Source organism: Cherax quadricarinatus, chromosome 4, assembly GCF_038502225.1.
Source record: "Cherax quadricarinatus isolate ZL_2023a chromosome 4, ASM3850222v1, whole genome shotgun sequence".
Taxonomy (NCBI): domain Eukaryota; kingdom Metazoa; phylum Arthropoda; class Malacostraca; order Decapoda; family Parastacidae; genus Cherax; species Cherax quadricarinatus.
Window position 1 is genome coordinate 36,132,436 of NC_091295.1, and position 21,078 is coordinate 36,153,513.

The window sequence follows — 21,078 nt, forward strand, 5'->3', positions numbered from 1 at the left end:
TAAGTAACAGAAGTCCAAAAGTTATTTTACAGCTCTATACATCACTAGTGAGGCCTCATTTAGATTATGCTGCTCAGTTTTGGTCCCCTTACTACAGGATGGACATAGACTCATTAGAGAACATACAGAGAAGAATGACTAAAATGATTTACTGTGTAAGGAACCTCCCGTATGAAGATAGACTTAAAGCCTTAAATCTCCACTCTCTGGAGAGGCGTAGAATGAGGGGAGATATCATTGAAGTGTATAAGTGGATGACGGGCATAAACAAGGGAGACATTAATAAAGTACTGAGGGTGCCGAACCAGGTAAGAACCACTATGTAAAGCTCCTGCCTCCGCTACATCACTTGCTAGACTATTCTTAGAGAGAAGGCCAATGAAGGGTTTCTTCATCTCCCTATACCTACTGATGTCTTTCTTGATCTTATCCGCCTCTGTGTTGACTCTAATTTCTTTTCCTTCCAAAGGAAATATTATTCTCAAACCTTTGGTGTCACTATGGGCTCTCCTCTCCTGTCCTTGCTAATCTTTACATGGAATACTTCGAGACTGCTCTTCTTCCTACTATTGATGTGCGCCCTTCACTCTGGCTTCGCTATGTTGATGACATCTTTGCTCTGTGGCCTCATGACTCTTGCCTCTTCCAACCATTTATTGATGCTCTTAATAATCTGCTCCTTCCATTAAGTTTAAAGCTGTATGGGAATCTAATTCCTTGCTTCGTTTCCTTGATGTTCATGTCCACCGCTCAGATACAAGTTTTGCCTTTTCCGTTTACCGCAAACCTATGCACAGTGGCATGGTGGATATGGTAACCAAGAACCAACTTTTTGGAGGCTCCGAGTTCCAAAAAGGCTTTGTTCAAGAAATTATCACTGCTGCAGCTACTGAGCCTTCAAGACCGGTCATTCCCAGAAGATGCATCCAAGCACTCAGGGACTTGGCTAACAACGATGATATCGTCATTATAACCGCTGACAAAGGAGGTGTGGTGTTACTCGACACTGTCGACTACAACAATAAAGTTTTAAATCTTCTCAATGATGCCAACACATACCAGCCTGTATCAGAATCAGTGCTACTTCAAAGTACCCAGACTTTTCTTCAAAAGGTTCGTAGCATCTTATGAAAATCAGAACAAGGCAAAAAACTACTTAAACTTTTACCAGGCCAACCGAAACCAGCGCGCCGTGTATGGCCTTCCTAAGACACACAAACCTGGCATCCCACTACGCCCTATCACTTCGGGCATAGGGAGTGCAACACACAGACTAGCCGGCCACCTTGCCAAATACCTTTCAGCGCTTCTGGGCACCATCAGTCAAGCCCACCTCAAACATTCAGGTGACCTCTCCCGAATTTCCAACCTGAATGTTAAAAACAAAAGCATGGCTTCCTTCGATGTCACAGCCCTCTTTACCAACGTTCCTATTGACGCTGCAATCAACATTCTGAGACAGAGGCTCACTGAAAACCACGACCTCCCTTTACCTCTTCTAGATTTCATCAATCTAGTGGATCTTTGTGTTAATTTCAACTTCTTCAAGTATCAGGACAACTGTTACAAACAGTGCTTTGGGATGGCAATGGGCAGCCCGCTCAGTGCTGTGCTTGCCAACCCCTTCATGGAAAACCTAGAGACAGAGAAATTCAGCACCCTCATTCCCAACACCGTTACCTGGCTAAGATACGTTGATGATATATTGGTTTTCTATCCGAGACGTCTCAATATCCAGGCCCTTCTCAAAAAGATCAATGCAGTCGAACCATCAATAAAGTTTACACTTGAACTAGAAAACGATGGCAAACTTCCTTTCCTCGACGTTCTCCTGTGCAGATCTCCCGACAGTGACAAACTTCTCTTCAAAGTGTATAGAAAAACCTACCAACAAGGACGATCTTATACACTTTTATTCACACCAAGACACCCGCACTAAAAGAGGAGTCCTCATTGGCTTCTTGAGAGCTTTTCGCATCTCCAGCCCTTGTTTTCTTGAAGAAGAATGTACTTACGTAACATAAGCCTTTACACGTCTTCAGTTCCCATCTTTCTTCATCCGAGATTGCAGACTCAAGGCACAAGCTATCCTCAACAAACCGCCCGTGGAACAACCCCCTAAGCAGTTCATAGTGCTCCCATGTGGTGATGTTGCCAATAATACTCGCCGGGCACTTGCTATGAGTAACATCAACGTTTCCACCATAAACACATCATCTATCAGAGAACTCACTACGAAACGCAGCCCCACACCTCTAACTTCTACAGCAGGCGTCTACACTATCCCCTGTGGATTCTGTCCCAAGAAATATGTAGGCGAGACAGGCAGAGATCTTGCAGTCCGCCTGAATGAGCATCGAAATGTCTCTAACAGAGACGATGTAAGGTACGCCTGTGTCCTCCACAGAGACTCCACGGGGCATTTGATGAACTGGAACGAGGCACAACTCGTTCTCACCGAACCAGATCTCAGACGCCGACGGTGCCTAGAAGCCTCACTAATCGCCATCACCGACACTATAGAACGTAACACTGGAAACTACAAAATTTCAAAAACATTGGTATACATGATACTTAAGCATCACCAACCCAACAACACAGGAGTCACATGATTTCATCGTCTACCTGTCCTCATCCCAACATGACATTCTTCAGGTCACCATGCGTCACTCACACCTCACTCTCTGCCTATATATATAATGTCTTTCTACCTCTGTATGTTAGAAGTGATCACGGTCCCAGGACCGAAACGTTTTCTAATAAATATGTCATAGTGTTTGCTTACGTGTCTTTCTAAACCAACTTGTCGGTATTTATTACCAAGGTTTATACTACAGTGGCATGTACATTCACTACTTTTCTTATCATGCTTCCTCTGTCAAGAGAAGTGTTCTTATGCTTCCTCCTTCTCCGTGCTCTCCGCATTTGTGATCTTCAGTTCCTTCAATCAAAAATTTCTACTCTTCATAACTCATTTTCCCGTCTTGGCTACCCTTCCCATTTCATAGACTGCCTTCTCACGTGCTAAACGTAATTTCTTCTCTCCCAAGCTCTCTACTCCTGGGAACTCTTCTGTCCTCTGCCTTCCCTACATTTCCGGTCTTTCTAATCTCAACAACTCTCTCCATTCCTTAGACATCAAACTTACTTTCCGCCAGACTAACACTCTTCGCACTAATCTCGTTCATACGTCTCCTCCATCTACAGATGCTCCTGGTGTCTACTCTATTTCTTGTTCCTCCTGTCCTCTTCAATACTTTGGAGAAACTGGCTGATCTCTTTCTGACAGACTTAGGGAGCACAAAAGTAGTGTTAGGCTTGCCGACACTAACAATGCTCTCTTCTGTCACGTCAGATCACAGCCATCCTATTGACTGGTCTTCTGCTAAAACTGTCTTCCCTACTTCTAACTTTCACAGTCGCCATCTGGTTGAATCCTCCCTAATACACAACTTTCCTTGTATGAATCTTAGTCCTGGCTTCGTCTCTGTAGATGCCTTCCTTTCCCACTACATTGTAAAATGCTCCAAACTTCAGAACACCCATGACCTAACCTGATTCCTCCTTTTTCTACTTCTCCCTCTTCCCCTTTGCCTTTTCTCCTTTGGGTTGTCTTTCTTCTGCCCTGTGTATTTGTTCCATCTTTATTTATTCATTTATTTATCCCCCCCCCCCTCGGTGTTCTTGCTCTCTCCCTCTGTGGGCACCTAGCTCCCTTGCAGTGCTCCTCTTTCCTAGTATTTGACTGGCTCCTCCTCTTCTTACTACCTCCCCTCTACTACTTCCTTCCACCTCCACTACTAATACTAATACCTCCTGCCTATATATACCTTTCCCGCTCTCCTTTTCTCTTCACTCTTGGTCCATCGTGCTCTGCCCTACACTCAAGAAGCCTCCCTTCGACCCCGCCGGGGTGGGGAATTTATATTCTACAAACGTCACATCCTTTTCACAATGCTGTTGCATCATGTGAAAATCAAGCCTGTGAATGGTGCAATAAATGACTCCTCGAAGTTAACTTTAGCTACCGTCGTTAGGACCTGCCTGCAGGTCAAATTTACGGCACTCCACTTTCTGAAGGACTCCTTCATTGTCGTCTGCACAGACGACACGGAAGCATCAAAACTAATGGACGATTCTTCAATCAGGACCCTACAAACACAACAATTCACTCTATCCCCGTCTCCACTCTTGAAGTCGAAACGTTCGGTCTTTGTGAAAAGACTGGACAATATCGTCACCTCTCTCTCTACTGAAGCATTGAAGACATCTATTGAGGAACAAAACACCTGGGCCTCGGTAGACAGCATCTCCAAGATCCCTAACACCTCATCCATGCTAAAGATTACATTCTCAGACATCTCCATGGCTGCCCAAGCTCTCTCTGACGGTCTGGCCATCTCATATTACCACATTCACCCTAGTCATATTGAACAAGAACGTTTCACATACATCTCCCACTGCTGGACCTGCTACTCCTATAAACACCACCAAAGACTGCCCCATCAAGGATAAGAAGTTTTGTTCAAAATGCACCATTACTACAGCACCAACATAAGAACATAAGAAAGGAGGAACACTGCAGCAGGCCTGTTGGCCCATACTAGGCAGGTCCTTTACAATTCATCCCACTAACAAACATTTGACCTACCCAATTTTCAATGTTTTAACTGCAAGGGTAATCATCATACCCTTGCAACTAAGTGCCCACTCAGGAAAGAAATCATATTGAAGAAAACTAAAATTCTGAAGAACACCTCCAATTCACCGACATATGCTGCAATAACCAAATCACAAACCGACACCACCAAGACTCTACACGCTAATCTATAGGCACCATCGCCCAGCAACTCCCTCTCTCCGCTCCCCGACGGTGCTTCCTCCAAGGTGCTGTACTGCATGGTGTATGCACACCTTGCAAACGCAGCAAACCCTGGCACTTTCAACACCACTATTAACGAACTATTCCGTCTGAACAACATGCCTGCCTTCAATTTTCCGGACTCCACACCTTCAGCAGACATCCTCAAGATCCTTCCCACTGCCCTGAACTTTACTGCACCTACAGACCTGTCTCCTGCCCAAGCAACTGCTCCTGTAACTTCTATAACCACTCCCACCGCTGATAACGTTGATCATGCTGCCTCAATCACCGTCTCCCACCTCTCCCAGCCTGCTGTTACACAACCATTACACCTCTCCACTGTTCCTGCCGACCCTCAATCACCAGCTACCACTATTGTAGATTCGCCCAGTGAATCCACTCCAGAAGAGGAAGATAGCGACGACTCCAGTAAACCCTCATGGGAAAACCTTACCTTCTACACTTCTTCAAATACTGACACCATGACCTGTACTGAACTCTACAAAAGCCTCAGTGCTGGAACAGTCAAGTATGCCTGTGAATCATCGCTTCACTTCACACTCACCCAAGTTCTTGAGTTCATCAAGCCTCTACGTTTCACCTTCAGTAACAAGGCTAAATTATACCACCTATCTAGGAGCAGCTTCAAAAAGTTTGAAAATGGCTCCATTGCTAACCTGCCTTCTCAGTTACTCCTATAACTCCCATATGTGTTCTATCCTCTGATGTGACCTAACCTGCTGCCAGCTACTCAAGATTCAAGACTTCAACTACCACAAGTTTGATGCAACAGTCCCTGCTATTCCTGTTCTCAAGTCTGCCCCACGATCGCCTTGGCTGCTGGGTTAAGCCCTGGCTCTATTTCTCTGTCTAAGAACACTTCTCTCAAGAGCTATTCTTCAACTGTCCCGTCTTCCCCGCTCATCCCACTGGGATCTTACCTGAACTTGTTTGCTTTTTTGCCTTTTCGTTACTGTGACTTTGTAAATGGTCCAAGTCGGACCGAAACGTCGCCGTAATCTCTTCTCTTCTATGACTCAAGAAATCGTAATGACACGATTGCAAATATACCATACCCCCGGCCGGGATTGAACCCGCGGTCATAGAGTCTCAAAACTCCAGCCCGTCGCGTTAGCCACTAGACCAGCTAGCCACAGTAAGATTCATCCAACTAGGTATATTTCTACACCATAGGAAGGTCAGCACAGGCACCTCTGTGACCACAAATGCAAGTTTTTACAGACGAATCTCCAGCTAGCGTGGCCGTGACGAACTCTAGCTCAAGTCCCTTCACTGCCGGGGGTATGGTTTATTTGTAATCGTGTCATTACGATTTCTTGAGTCATGTTGACGGCAGTGAAGGGACTTGAGCTAGAGTTCGTCACGGCCACGCTAGCTGGAGATTCGTCTGTAAAAACTTGCATTTGTGGTCACAGAGGTGCCTGTGCTAACTTTCCTATGGTGTAGAAATATACCTAGTTGGATGAATCTTACTGTGGCTAGCTGGTCTAGTGGCTAACGCGACGGGCTGGAGTTTTGAGACTCTATGACCGCGGGTTCAATCCCGGCCGGGGGTATGGCTTCTCTTCTATGTGCGGATTATTTGTGTATCGTCCCAGTCACGGTACTGTGCCTTTTTTTGTTATTTATTCCACTTCCTGACAACTCTATGACTGAAAAAATACTTCCTAACATACCTGTAACTCGTCTGAGTCAATATGAGGAGAAATTGTAGGAAAGGCCTCTTATACACCCCGTATGTCTCCTACACTCCCCGAATACCACCAACACTCCCCGAATACCACCTACACTCTGCCAAGTTTCTGCTAAATCCTTTGTGTCTCTTACAACTCCCGCTCCCCCATGTGTCTTTTACACCCCTTGTTTATGTTACCACTACACCACTCACAATAAGTGAATTTTGTACATATCTTTTACAGTCTTAAGATTCGTAATACATCACAATTGTCCCAAATCATTGAGACGACTACCAATACCCACTCATTCACGTGCAAGGTAATATTTGTCCACTAGACCTTACATTCCTGTCCTTACATACAAGCTGAAATTTGAACATTTAAATGGTATAAAATACCGACAGGTTGTTAGGTAAGACACATATGCAACAGTTAGGTATCTTTATTATGAAACGTTTCGCCTACACAGTAGGCTTCTTCAGTCAAGTACAGAAAAGTTAATAGAAGCAGAAGATACTTGAAGACGATGTAATCAGTCCATCACCCTTAAAGTTTTGAGGTGGTCAGTCCCTCAGTCTGGAGAAGAGCATTGTTCCATAGTATGAAACAATATTGTTTCATACTATGGAACAATGCTCTTCTCCAGACTGAGGGACTGACCACCTCAAAACTTTAAGGGTGATGGACTGATTACATCGTCTTCAAGTATCTTCTGCTTCTATTAACTTTTCTGTACTTGACTGAAGAAGCCTACTGTGTAGGCGAAACGTTTCATAATAAAGATACCTAACTGTTGCATATGTGTCTTACCTAACAAGCTGAAATTTAACTGTCGAGAATGTTACTTATATGGAGAGGGAGGAATTGTACCTGTGCAACTGTAATTGTAGTGCATGTACCTATGTGAAGAGGGAAGAACTGCACTAGTACAATTCTGTCAGGTATGTACCTATACGAGAAGTAATAAAGTTGGTAGAATTACCGACAATATGTAAAGTAAAAGGACACAAGTGCAACTAATGTGACATTTATTGTGGCAACGTTTCGCTCTCTGGAGAGCGAAACGTTGCCACAATAAATGTCGCATTAGTTGCACTTGTGTCCTTTTACTTCTATACGAGAAGACAGGAATTGTAAACAATGAGAACAGCAATTCTACAAGTTGATTATAAGTCAGGGCTTCCAGTCGGCCACAAAAAAAATATGATATTTATTGAGGACACATTTTAATTACTTCACTATGGAAATTTGGAACTATAAAAACCAGAAAAGAATATAAAACAAAATCAAATTCTTCAACAGAGAGGACGAGAAATGTGAGGAACTAAGGAGTGATAATGTCAGATCTTCACCTTAAATTTAGATCACAACAGTGTTACTATCACAACCACAAAGAAAATTATAAGCTGGATAACTAGAATTTAAAAAAAATGAGAAGCTGATTTTGATACTCTTAAAGTCACTTGTTCTCTCTAGATTGTGATATTATTGAACAATAACAGTCCCGTTTATAGGCAGTTAAGATTTCAATGCTGCTATAATCACGACTGTAAATTTATGATATCATTCGTTGGGAGCATAATAATTTAAAGGGTTTTGCATGTGATCTTGTCATCCAGGTTAGAAACGTATTTTTCTTTCGGTGTTATTGAAAGAACAAGTAGCCAGACTTTATTAAACATTCTTCATCGGTTCCTAGGCACTGTATTGCCCTTGTGGGCTTAGCGTTTCCCGGTAATGCAATACTACTAATAATAATCTTGCCGTTATTTGTCTTATGATAAGGTAAAACAACGGCTTACATTCAGTACCTGTCTTCATTACTAACGCTTTTCCTCACTAACTCTTTCGTATATTTTAGTGACTAAAAGTCAAACCTGCATTGGATACTAAGCCAAAAAAAAAAAAAATCAGGGAATGAGCTTAGAAGCCATGACAAACCAGTCCTGAAACTAGAGGGCTAGTGCTCTGGCCATTGCAACGCTCAGGCCTAATAAGGCTCATTCAGCTAGCAATGTTTCTAAACATTGGAGGTTAGCATGGGCACCACTGTGACCAGAAATGCAAGTTTGTAAGTATTAAGTATCCTAAGGAGGTAGTTTTCATTTTGATATTATCATGGTGCATAAATGATGTCACGAGCCTCAAGTCTGTGTAGCTGTCACTGCTCTGGGTTTAATGAGGATAAGAAACGGGCGAGGGGGTGAGTCAGTGCCTGTAGGGAGAGCGTTTGTACACAGTCCATCCCCAACCTTTCCCACTCCCCACCCACCCCTGTGTATTTTACCCTCCTCTCCCTCACCCCCCCCCCCACACACACACGCACGCAAGACTGATTTTTCCTTTTAACTACAGTTCTTTGGGATCCGAAAGGAAAATCTCCGTCTGCTATATCAGTGGTGTCAAAAGCCCTCATTTTTTGTTCACATCTACCGACTCCGTCAAATGAGTTTTCCTGCGACCATGAGAGGAAAGACATGGCAGCTGTGACACCACAGTCACATACAGACATCATCGTACTTACCTATAAACGCCACATTAAAGTTTTCCCGTAGTTATGCTATACATCTGTGGCGTAAATGTTCATGAACGCGTAACTGTAGGAGAATCAGAAGCCGAGGTAGCACATGGCTAGTTTATTAGCACTCAGGTAAATGTCCGAAATGTGCGGGTGGAAACGTTGGGCACGTTTCCTTACACCTGCTGCCCCTGTTCACCTGTCAGTAAGTAGGTACATGGGTGTTAGCCGACTGGTATGGGTCGCATCCTCGGGGGTGGTAATCTACCTTAGATAGAGCTGAGCTTCGAAATGAACTTAAGTAGGATAACAGTTCTTAGACTGTAAAATTTATTTGAGTAAAAAAACAAAGAAACATAGATGTTCAAACTCCCTTCCCCAACCGAGGTGTAGCGGACATACAGCTGGAAGGGGGGGGGATATGAGAAATATGGAGGACATAATGAGGGTGTTGGAGACATAAGGGGTGTAGGAGGCAAGGATATAGGAGACACACGGAAGAAGGGTTACCGATGATGAATCCAAATAGCTATAATAAAAACTGTGAACACAAGGAAACAACATTAACAAATAATATCACACAAAGTTAAAAAGAAAACATCAGTTAAAAACCGCATTATATTGTTAAAACTTAAAGGTCATCTAAGTCCCTACAGGGATTCATGTAGTTATATTATTATCAAAACCAAGCGCTAAATTCACAAGGGTAATACAGACCATGTAGTTATAAAAACCAAGACATAAGGAGAAAGGTGAAAGTTGTAATCAAACAGTAGAAAACTGGTAGAGTGTGAGGTATACAGGGAGGTGTAAGATCGAGTACTCACCAAGGTAACAACAGCCAGCAGCGTGGACAGCAACAAGCCTCGCCACACACACCTGCAACACATAAAAAAAATGTCAGGTTTTTTTTTTCACCATGAAAGAGGTATTGTCGACTAGACTATACCTCGGAAAAAAAAATGCGTGAAAGACAAAATACTCAAAATTTATCTCGAAAACGAATACACAGAATCGGAGGAGGAAATGCGTAAATATTTAATAAGAAGTTTCAGAGTGTGGACAGAAAACGCCTTAGATGGTGCGGATTTAAATCTCAAACAAGCATCAATTAAAATGAAGAACACTGTAATGACTGAAGAAATGATGACGAGGCTACTACTGGTTGTTAGCAGAGAGTTACTAGTACTCAACAAGATAACACACCAAGTTATTCTCTCAGCAAATTAAAACCAATGAGGGTATACATGTACATCTCTTAAAAACCTCTCATATACTATACTTTCATTATCACAACTAGTGTAACAAGATAAATCCCGCCCCACTACCACCAATACATTTTGCTTCACGACGTTGGATAGGTTGATGTGGTAGGAGAAATAGCAGATGCAGTTCAATGTAGGCAAACCAATGTTAGGTTATAATCCTAGGAAAAGGAAATAACTACGGTACTTATAGGCTAAATAATGCAGATCTTAGTCAAACTGAATGCGAAAAAAAAAGATTAAGGAGTTTTGGTTAAAAGAAATTTAATTAAAGCCAAGACAACAGATCATAAGTATTCACAATAATGCTAATAGAGTTGACTTTATATTAAGAAATATAAATAATAAAAATCCTAATAATATACTTCATCTTTACATAACTTTAACTTTACATACCTTTCTGATCTACACTGCTGTATAATCCTACTGGTTTAGCGCTCCCCCATGATTATAATAATAATAATCTGATCTACATTTTACAGAATGAACATTACTGTGCTCGAATATATACTGAGAAGGGTGACGAAGTTAATCCCATGTATTAGAAATCTTTCTTACTCAAAGACCTGGGAGTGATCATGTCAGAGGATCTCACTTTCAAGGACCATAACATTGTATCAATCGCATCTGCTAGAAAAATGACAGGATGGATAATGAGAACCTTCAAAACTAGGGAGGCCAAGCCCATGATGACACTCTTCAGGTCACTTGTTCTATCTAGGCTGGAATATTGCTGCACACTAACAGCACCTTTCAAGGCAGGTGAAATTGCTGACCTAGAAAATGTACAGAGAACCTTCACGGCGCGCATAACGGAGATAAAACACCTCAATTACTGGGAGCGCTTGAGGTTCCTGAACCTGTACTCCCTGGAACGCAGGAGGGAGAGATACATGATTATATACACCTGGAAAATCCTAGAGGGACTAGTACCGAACTTGCACACGAAAATCACTCACAACGAAAGCAAAAGACTTGGCAGACGATGCAACATCCCCCCAATGAAAAGCAGGGGTGTCACTAGCACGTTAAGAGACCATACAGTAAGTGCCAGAGGCCCGAGACTGTTCAACTGCCTCCCAGCATACATAAGGGGGATTACCAATAGACCCCTGGCAGTCTTCAAGCTGGCACTGGACAAGCACCTAAAGTCGGTACCTGACCAGCCGGGCTGTGGCTCGTACGTTGGTTTGCGTGCAGCCAGCAGTAACAGCCTGGTTGATCAGGCTCTGATCCACCAGGAGGCCTGGTCACAAACCGGGCCGCGGGGGCGTTGACCCCCGGAACTCTCTCCAGGTAAACTCCAGGTAAACTCCAGGTAAACTCCAGGTACTAAGAATGAAAACACTGATTTTACACTCTCTGAAAAGACGTAAATTTATTGGGGATGTAACTGAAGCGCACAAATACAAAACGGGAATATATAAATGAGTTTTAAATAACGCTGAAAATATCTAACCAAGACAGGACCCTCAGCAATGGATTCAAGTCGGATAATATTTAGAATTAGAAAGGATATCAGGAATTACTGGTATGGCAAGAGTTGTAGATAAGTAAAACTTCCAGGTAGCGTCAGGACGAGAAGTTTTGGTTGCTTTAATATAGATTGGACGGGTATATGAATAGGTATGGTTGGGTGTTAGACCTGCCTTGCATGGTCCAGTAGGCCTACTGCAGTGTTCCTTCCTTCCTTCTTATATGTTTACCTCTGATATACTTTTGATGAGTTCGAGAGTCTTGCTGCTCCCGGAGTCAGGCCCTGGACCAGGCTCGTCTGGTGCTTGCCTGATCAACCAGGTTGTTGCTACCGGCAGCCCGCTGGCCCACATGTCCATTACAGCTTGGTTGATCTGGCACCGGGTGAAGATACTTGTCTGGTTTCCTCTTGAAGACTTCTACACTTTGAAAGTTAAGACACATGTGCAACATCTGGATATCTTTATTGTAGTAGACGTTTCGCCATCCAGTGGCTTTATCAATACAGATTCTAGGACATAATAGGAAGACAGTAGAACTATATACAAAAGATGAGGTAATCAGTCCCTCGGCCTTGGAGTTAGTGTTCACAGCATCGTGGTGGAGGAGAGACTCTCCTCCACCACGATGCTGTGAACACTAACTCCAAGGCCGAGGGACTGATTACCTCATCTTTTGTATATAGTTCTACTGTCTTCCTATTATGTCCTAGAATCTGTATTGATAAAGCCACTGGATGGCGAAACGTCTACTACAATAAAGATATCCAGATGTTGCACATGTGTCTTAACTTTCATATTGTCGGTATTTTATACCTTACTTGCACAACTTCTACACTTGTCACAGCAGTGTTCCTGATATCTTATGGTAAGATGTTGAAAAGTCTGGGGCTGCGGACTTTGATGCAATGTTCCCTTATTGTGCCCACGACGCCCCTGCTTGTCACCGGGTTTATTTTGAATTTCCTCCCACATCCCTGATTTCAATTTGTTGGTATAGGAGTGTGCAGATTTGGGACAAGACCATCAGGTACCTTCCCGGTATATATTATCACGTATCTCTCCTCCGCTTCAGTGAGTACATATTTATAACTTTATTGCATTCCAGTAGTATTTTAAATGTTTTATTAGCTCTCCGTATCTATTCGAGCTCTGTCTCTCCAGCCCCGAACGGGGCCGTCAGCACTGAGCAATACTCCAAATAAATGAGCACAAGCGATTTGATAAGTGTTACGTTCAGGCTGGTTGTTGCGAGGCTAGTACACGTAGGGGTATTCTTAGGCATCTGTTACACATAATGTAGCATTTAAATATCAAGAGTATTTACATCAATGAATTTGCATTCCTATATGTATGTAAATATTCTTACCTGGAGTTTACCTGGAGAGAGTTCCGGGGGTCAACGCCCCCGCGGCCCGGTCTCTGACCAGGCCTCCTGGTGGATCAGAGCCTGATCAACCAGGCTGTTGCTGCTGGCTGCACGCAAACCAACGTACGAGCCACAGCCCGGCTGGTCAGGAACCGACTTTAGGTGCTTGTATATAGTGTAGTTCAAATTCCCTCCTTTTCTATTTCTTTTCTTTTACATGTGTACTGGTTGTTGCCTCGCTATATGATGAACATATCATACAATTTTAATTTTTTCTGTGTATGGGATAAGCCATGCTGAGAGTAATTCCCACGTGATAATGACTCCAGTTCTGCTGGAACGAAGTCTTTGAAACTCCGTAGCTACACCCACAATGATTACTTGACGATAACCTCACCGCCCTCTGAAGTCTCCCAGTCAGGTTGACATTTAAACGCCATGTATGAAATCCATCCTGTCTGGTGGAATGTAGCAGGGAAAACATAGCGTTTGCTCCCACTGTGTAACCATTATAAAGAATAATATAGCAGCAAACTGCAGGTCTATACAATTTTGCTACATGAAAAAACACCAGCACCACCACCACTACACCATCACACAACCGCCATACCACCACCATCACCACTACCACGGGCCCAGCATGGGATATGGCCGTCATAAAGAACAAGTGGGACCCCTACAACCATGTTCACATAAACAAACTCCATAAGATTAGTCTACACGTTCCTAACGAGACCTGCAGACCCATTACCTGAGCTCTGGTGGGAACCAGGGTGAGGAGGGTTTGGCAGGGTGGGCCCTGGCAGGGATAGGGTCATGACCACAAGAGGGTCAGGATCAAGTTGTGGTCAATATCATAGATGAGCCAGGGCCATGGTGGGGTCATGGCCATGATAGATTCAGGACCATAGTGGGGTCAGGGCCATGGTGGGATCAGGACCATGGTGGGGTCAGAACCATGGTGGGGTCAGAACCATGGTGGGGTCCGAACCATGGTGGAGGCTAGCACCATGGTGGGGTCAGGGCCATTGTGGGGTCAGGACCTTGGTTAAGGAAGAATAATATAGTTGTAAGGTCTGTTAAAAAAGCTTCAAAACCTCCACACAAGACAAAACTTGTGAAATAGGCAAATATTGCATGTTGCTTGCAATGATGGCAGCAGCACACATGTTGCTTGCAATGATGGCAGCAGCACACATGTTGCTTGCAATGATGGCAGCAGCACACATGTTGCTTGCAATGATGGCAGCAGCACACATGTTGCTTGCAATGATGGCAGCAGCACACATGTTGCTTGCAATGATGGCAGCAGCACACATGTTGCTTGCAATGATGGCAGCAGCACACAAGCAGCAAGCTAGGACATTGCAAATAGATTTGCATGGAAGACAAAACAGTGTGGACTAAAGTAAATGATTATATTTAAAAGATATTCCCCAAGAAGCAAATTGGAATTCTTCGACAACCCACCTTTTATCACTGAAAAAAAATGAGAAAAGGCTCTTCATAATGGTGGAAATGAGAAGAGAGAAAAAAAAAGTTCAGGGGAAAGAAACAAATCCAATCTGAGTATAATGAATAGCTCACTGCCACAAGGCATTGTCTTGTCACCTTCAGTGTTTCTTAGCTCACTGACACAAGGCACTGTCTTGTCACCTTCACTGTGGTGACGTGTACTTAGCTCAGTGGTGACGTGTACTTAGCTCTGTGAAGACCTGTTTGTGTGCTCTCTGTGAATCTGAACCAGGATGCCCTCTCTTGAGCAGCTTTACCAGCAGCTGAGAGAAGAACTCAGAGTTGCTAAACTGGAGATACGGCGATTAACGGAGGAGAACAAGAGGATTCGTAGTAGTCCACTTGTTGTGAGTCCCCAGGTTAAGAGGGGAGCTTGGTCAGTGGCCGGGCAACATGGAACCAAGCTGAAGATTAAGAAAACGGTTGGAGAGGCAGAAACAACGAGAAACCAGAAGACTGCCGTGGAAACTTCCAACTCATTCTCGGTGCTATCTGACGAATGTGAGTGTTCTACTGGGAATGCCACAACGAGCACCAAGGAAGCATTGGCAGACGTGAGTGAGACATCCCTAGAAACCCCAACGAAGACCATCGAGAACGTCATGACGAATTCTACAAGTGGTGTAATGCTACCTGGCGAATGTGAGTCGACTACTCGGAGCATCACTACGGACGACGCCAAGGAAGGTAAAAACATTGTTGTTGTTGGGGATAGCCAGATTAGGTACATGGATAGGGCATTCTGTTTGAAGGATAGGAGTAGGAGGCAGAGAGTGTGTTTTCCTGGGGCTGGGATGAAGGATATTGTTAGCCATCTGGATGACATCATGAGAGGTAATGGGAGCAATCCTATTATCTGTCTCAGTGCTGGAGGCAACGATGTTGGCAGACGTAGGAGTGAGGACCTGATTAGCAGGTATAGGTCAGCAATAGAGATAATTAGGAAGAAGGGTGGGAAACCTGTCATATGTGGCATTTTGCCAAGGAGAGGAGTTGGAAATGAATGGTTGTCCAGAGCAATTGGTGTCAATTGCTGGCTGGACAAATACTGTAAGGAAAATGCAGTAACATTCATTGACAACTGGGACCTCTTCTATGGCAGAAATGACATGTATGCCAGGGATGGGGTTCACTTGTCTAGGTGTGGGGTGGGAGCACTGGCCAACGCAGTGGAGGGAGCTGTTAGGTCTTTAAACTAGGAATAGTTAGTGGTATGGGTTTTGGCGGGAAAACTGTGAAGTCGCAGGGTAGTAACATGAGTACTAGGAGAACTAGTAATAGGCAAAATGAGGAGGATATTGGAAAGCCAGTGGCACTAATTGACAATGACAGTAATAGGTTTAGTGGAATAACAGAAAGGAGCAGGAAGGGTAAAGAGATAGGAGGGTCATTAAATATTTATTACACAAATAGTCGCAGTGCTAGGAATAAGATGGACGAGTTGAGACTAGTTGCTAGTGCAGGTAACATAGATGTATTTGCCATTACTGAGACGTGGTTTAATTCAAAAAGTCGGGACATGCCTGCAGAATGTCACATTCAGGGTTTTAAATTGTTCCAAGTAGATAGAAGTATCGGGAAGGGGGGTGGGGTGGCATTGTATGTCCGAGATCGCTTGAACTGTTGCATAAAAACGGGTATTAAGTCTGAAGTAACACATACAGAGTCTGTTTGGATAGAATTTTCAGAGGGGCATGAAAAATTAATTTTAGGTGTGATATACCGTCCCCCAAATTTAGATAGGGACCAGGGGAGACTACTATGGGAGGAAATTGTTAGGGCCACAAGGCACGATAATGTAGTAATTCTAGGAGACTTTAACTTTAGTCATATTGATTGGAATTTCTTGACTGGGAATTTAGAATCATACGATTTCTTAGAAGTAGTTCAGGATTGTTTTTTGAAGCAGTTTGTGACAGAACCTACAAGGGGTAATAACCTGCTTGACTTAGTTCTGGCAAACAATGAATCCCTTGTTAATAATTTAGAAGTTTCAGAGGAACTGGGTGCTAGCGACCACAAATCAATTACATGTAGAATTGAATGGAAGTATGATAGTAGGGATAACTCAGTAACAGTCCCAGATTTTCGCTTAGCAGATTACGATGGGCTTAGAGAACACTTATCATCTGTTGACTGGGGTAACGAAGAGAGCTATCAATATGACAATTTTCTGAACACAATACATGCTGCTCAAAGAACGTTTATCCCTTATAAGGTAATTAGATCAAATAGAAATGACCCAAAATGGATGAATAATAGGCTGAAATATCTACTAGGGCATAAGAAAGGAATTTATAGGCGTATCAAAAGAGGCGAGGGTCATCTTATGAATCAGTATATTGACATTAAGAGGGACATTAAAAAGGGGATAAGAAAAGCTAAAAGGGACTATGAAATTAAAGTTGCTAGGGATTCTAAAACTAACCCAAAAAGTTTTTTCCAGGTCTATAGAACAAAAGTCAGAGATAAGATAGGTCCCCTTAAAAATAACTATGGGCATCTTACTGACAAAGAGAATGAAATGTGCTCGATTTTAAATAATTATTTTCTCTCGGTTTTTACACAGGAAGACACTAATAATATTCCGGTAATTAATTTTTATAGTGGATCAGAAGAAGATAAATTATGTAACATCACAGTCACTAGTGAAATGGTTGTGAAGCAGATAGACCGACTGAAGCAAAATAAGTCACCGGGTCCTGATGAGGTTTTTTCAAGGGTTCTTAAGAAATGCAAAATGGAAGTCTGTGAACCATTAACTAATATTTTTAATTTATCTCTTCAAACAGGTGCAGTGTCTGATATGTGGAAGATGGCTAATGTAATTCCTATTTTTAAAACAGGGGACAAGTCGTTACCGTCAAATTACCGCCCAATAAGCCTGACCTCAATTGTAGGCAAATTACTAGAGTCAATTATAGCTGAGATTATAAGAAGCCATCTCGATAAGCATAGCTTGATTAATGATACTCAGCATGGATTCACAAGAGGCCGGTCTTGTCTAACTAATTTATTAACTTTCTTCAGTAAAGCTTTTGAGGCTGTTGACCACGATAAAGAATTTGATATTATTTACTTAGATTTTAGTAAGGCATTTGATAGAGTTCCGCACCAAAGACTGTTGAAGAAAGTAGCAGCTCATGGCATTGGGGGAAGGGTGCTCTCGTGGATCGAATCATGGCTCACAGACAGGAAGCAAAGAGTGTCCATAAATGGGGTTAAATCCGAGTGGGGATCAGTAACAAGTGGCGTTCCACAGGGATCAGTCTTGGGCCCGTTGTTGTTTATAATATATATCAATGATCTTGATGAAGGAATTACTAGTGATATGAGCAAATTCGCCGATGACACGAAGATAGGTAGGATAATTGATTCAAACATAGATGTTAGGGAACTTCAGGAGGATTTAGACAAACTCTACTCTTGGTCAGAAAAGTGGCAGATGCAGTTCAATGTAGATAAATGCAAGGTTCTGAAGCTCGGGAGTGTCCATAACCCTAGCACTTATAAGTTAAATAATGTAGAACTTAACCATACAGATTGCGAAAAGGACTTGGGGGTTATGGTAAGCAGCAACCTTAAACCAAGACAGCAATGCCTAAGCGTACGTAATAAGGCAAATAGATTACTGGGATTTATATCAAGAAGTGTAAGCAACAGATGTCCAGAGGTCATACTGCAGCTTTATACATCATTAGTAAGGCCTCACCTAGATTATGCAGCTCAATTCTGGTCTCCATATTACAGAATGGACATAAATTCGTTAGAAAACATTCAGCGTAGGATGACTAAATTAATACATAGCATTAGAAATCTTCCTTATGAAGAAAGATTGAAGACTCTTAAGTTACATTCACTTGTTAGACGAAGAATGAGGGGAGACCTGATCGAAGTGTATAAGTGGAAGATAGGTATTAATAAAGGGGATATTAACAAGGTCTTGAGGATATCTCTCCAAGAGAGAACCCGCAGTAATGGATTTAAATTAGATAAGTTTAGATTTAGAAAGGACATAGGAAAGTATTGGTTTGGAAATAGGGTAGTAGATGAGTGGAACAGTCTACCTAGTTGGGTTATTGAGGCTAGGACTTTGGGTAGTTTCAAATTTAGGTTGGATAAATTCATGAGTGGGATGGGTTGGATTTGAGTGGGACTTGCACATCAGAGCTTATTTCTTGGGTAGCATTGAAAATTGGGTAGGTCAAATGTTTGTTAGTGGGATGAATTGTAAAGGACCTGCCTAGTATGGGCCAACAGGCCTGCTGCAGTGTTCCTCCTTTCTTATGTTCTTATGTTCGAACAGCACCATAGTCGAGGAGATTCTGAGAATCTCCTCGACTATGGTGCTGTTCGCACCTACTCCTAGGTTGAGGGACTGATTACCTCATCTTCTGTACATAGTTCTACTGTCTTCAAGTTATGTCCTGGAATTTGTATTGATAAAGCCACTGGATGGCGAAACGTCTACAATAAAGATACCCAGATGTTGCACATGTGTCTTACTCTCATTATGTTCTTATGTTCTTAAGAACATAAGAACATAAGAATGTAGGAACACTGCAGAAGGCCTACTGGCCCATACGAGGCAGGTCCTTGTCAAAACGACATCTACCTAAAGCTACTCAAGAAACAACTCCCGCACCCCCCAACACCAATCAAACCCAGCCCCTCCCACTCATATATTTGTCCAGTCTCTTCTTAAAGCTACCCAAGGTCCTAGCCTCTATCACCCCACTGGGAAGACTGTTCCACGCATCTACAACTCTGTTAGAAAACCAGTACTTACCTATGTCCTTTCTAAATCTAAATTTATCCAACTTAAATCCATTATTCCTGGTTCTTACCTGGTTCGACACCCTCAGTACTTTATTAATGTCTCCCTTGTATATGCCCGTCATCCACTTATACACTTCAATGATATCTCCCTTCATTCTACGCCTCTCCAGAGAGTGGAGATTTAAGGCTTTAAGTCTATCTTCATACGGGAGGTTCCTTACACAGTAAATCATTTTAGTCATTCTTCTCTGTATGTTCTCTAATGAGTCTATGTCCATCCTGTAGTAAGGGGACCAAAACTGAGCAGCATAATCTAAATGAGGCCTCACTAGTGATGTATAGAGCTGTAAAATAACTTTTGGACTTCTGTTACTTATACTTCTTGAGATAAATCCAAGTAATCTGTTGGCCTTGTTGCGCACACTGAGGCACTGCTGTCTTGGCTTTAGATTTCTGCTTACCATGACTCCCAAGTCTTTTTCACATTCTGTATGACCAAGCTCTACTTCACCTAGATTATAGCTTCGAGGGTTATTTTCATTACCAAGGGCAAGTACCTTACACTTATCCACATTAAACTTCATCTGCCATTTCTCAGACCAAGACATTAATTTGTTCAAATCGTCCTGGAGTTCATTGATATCCTCCTCAGAGTGAATTATACGGCCTATCTTTGTATCATCAGCAAACTTACTCATGTCACTAGTAATCCCTTCATCAAGGTCATTAATGTAAATTATGAACAAGAGAGGGCCTAAAACTGATCCTTGTGGAACGCCACTAGTGACTAATCCCCATTCAGATTTCACTCCATTAATGGTAACTCTCTGCTTTCTATTGGTAAGCCATGCCTCAATCCATGCTAGAACTTTACCTCCTATACCATGAGCTGCCACTTTTCTTAAGAGTCTCTTGTGAGGTACTCTGTCGAAGGCTTATGTTCTTATGTTTCTTAGCTCACTGCCCCAAGGCATTGTCTTGTCACCTTCACTGTTTCTTAGCTCACTGCCACAAGGCATTGTCTTGTCACCTTCAGTGTTTCTTAGCTCACTGCCACAAGGCATTGTCTTGTCACCTTCACTGTTTCTTAGCTCACTGCCCCAAGGCATTGTCTTATCACCTTCAGTGTTTCTTAGCTCACTGCCCCAAGGCATTGTCTTGTCACCTTCAGTGTTTCTTAGCTCACTGCCACAAGGCATTGTCTTGTCACCTTCAGTGTTTCTTGGCTCACTGCCACAAGGCATTGTCTTGTCACCTTCACTGCTTCTTGGCTCACTGCCACAAGGCATTGTCTTGTCACCTTCATTGTTTCTTAGCTCACTGCCACAAGGCATTGTCTTGTCACCTTCACTGTTTCTTGCCTCACTGCCACAAGGCATTGTCTTGTCACCTTCACTGTTTCTTAGCTCACTGCCACAAGGCATTGTCTTGTCACCTTCAGTGTTTCTTAGCTCACTGACACAAGGCATTGTCTTGTCACCTTCAGTGTTTCTTAGCTCACTGACACAAGGCATTGTCTTGTCATCTTCACTGTTTCTTAGCTCACTGCCACAAGGCATTGTCTTGTCACCTTCAGTGTTTCTTAGCTCACTGCCA

General features: G+C 42.8%; 1 protein-coding gene across 1 annotated transcript in view; it reads right to left on the reverse strand.

Annotated features, from left to right (window-relative positions):
- Ppn (proteoglycan-like sulfated glycoprotein papilin) overlaps positions 1-21,078 on the reverse strand; it is a 504,188-nt gene that overhangs the window by 418,639 nt on the left and 64,471 nt on the right. The window contains exon 2 of the mRNA XM_070095679.1: positions 9,907-9,958. Within this exon, the coding sequence (XP_069951780.1) occupies positions 9,907-9,958 (52 nt within the window). The remainder of the gene's footprint in view (positions 1-9,906; positions 9,959-21,078) is intronic.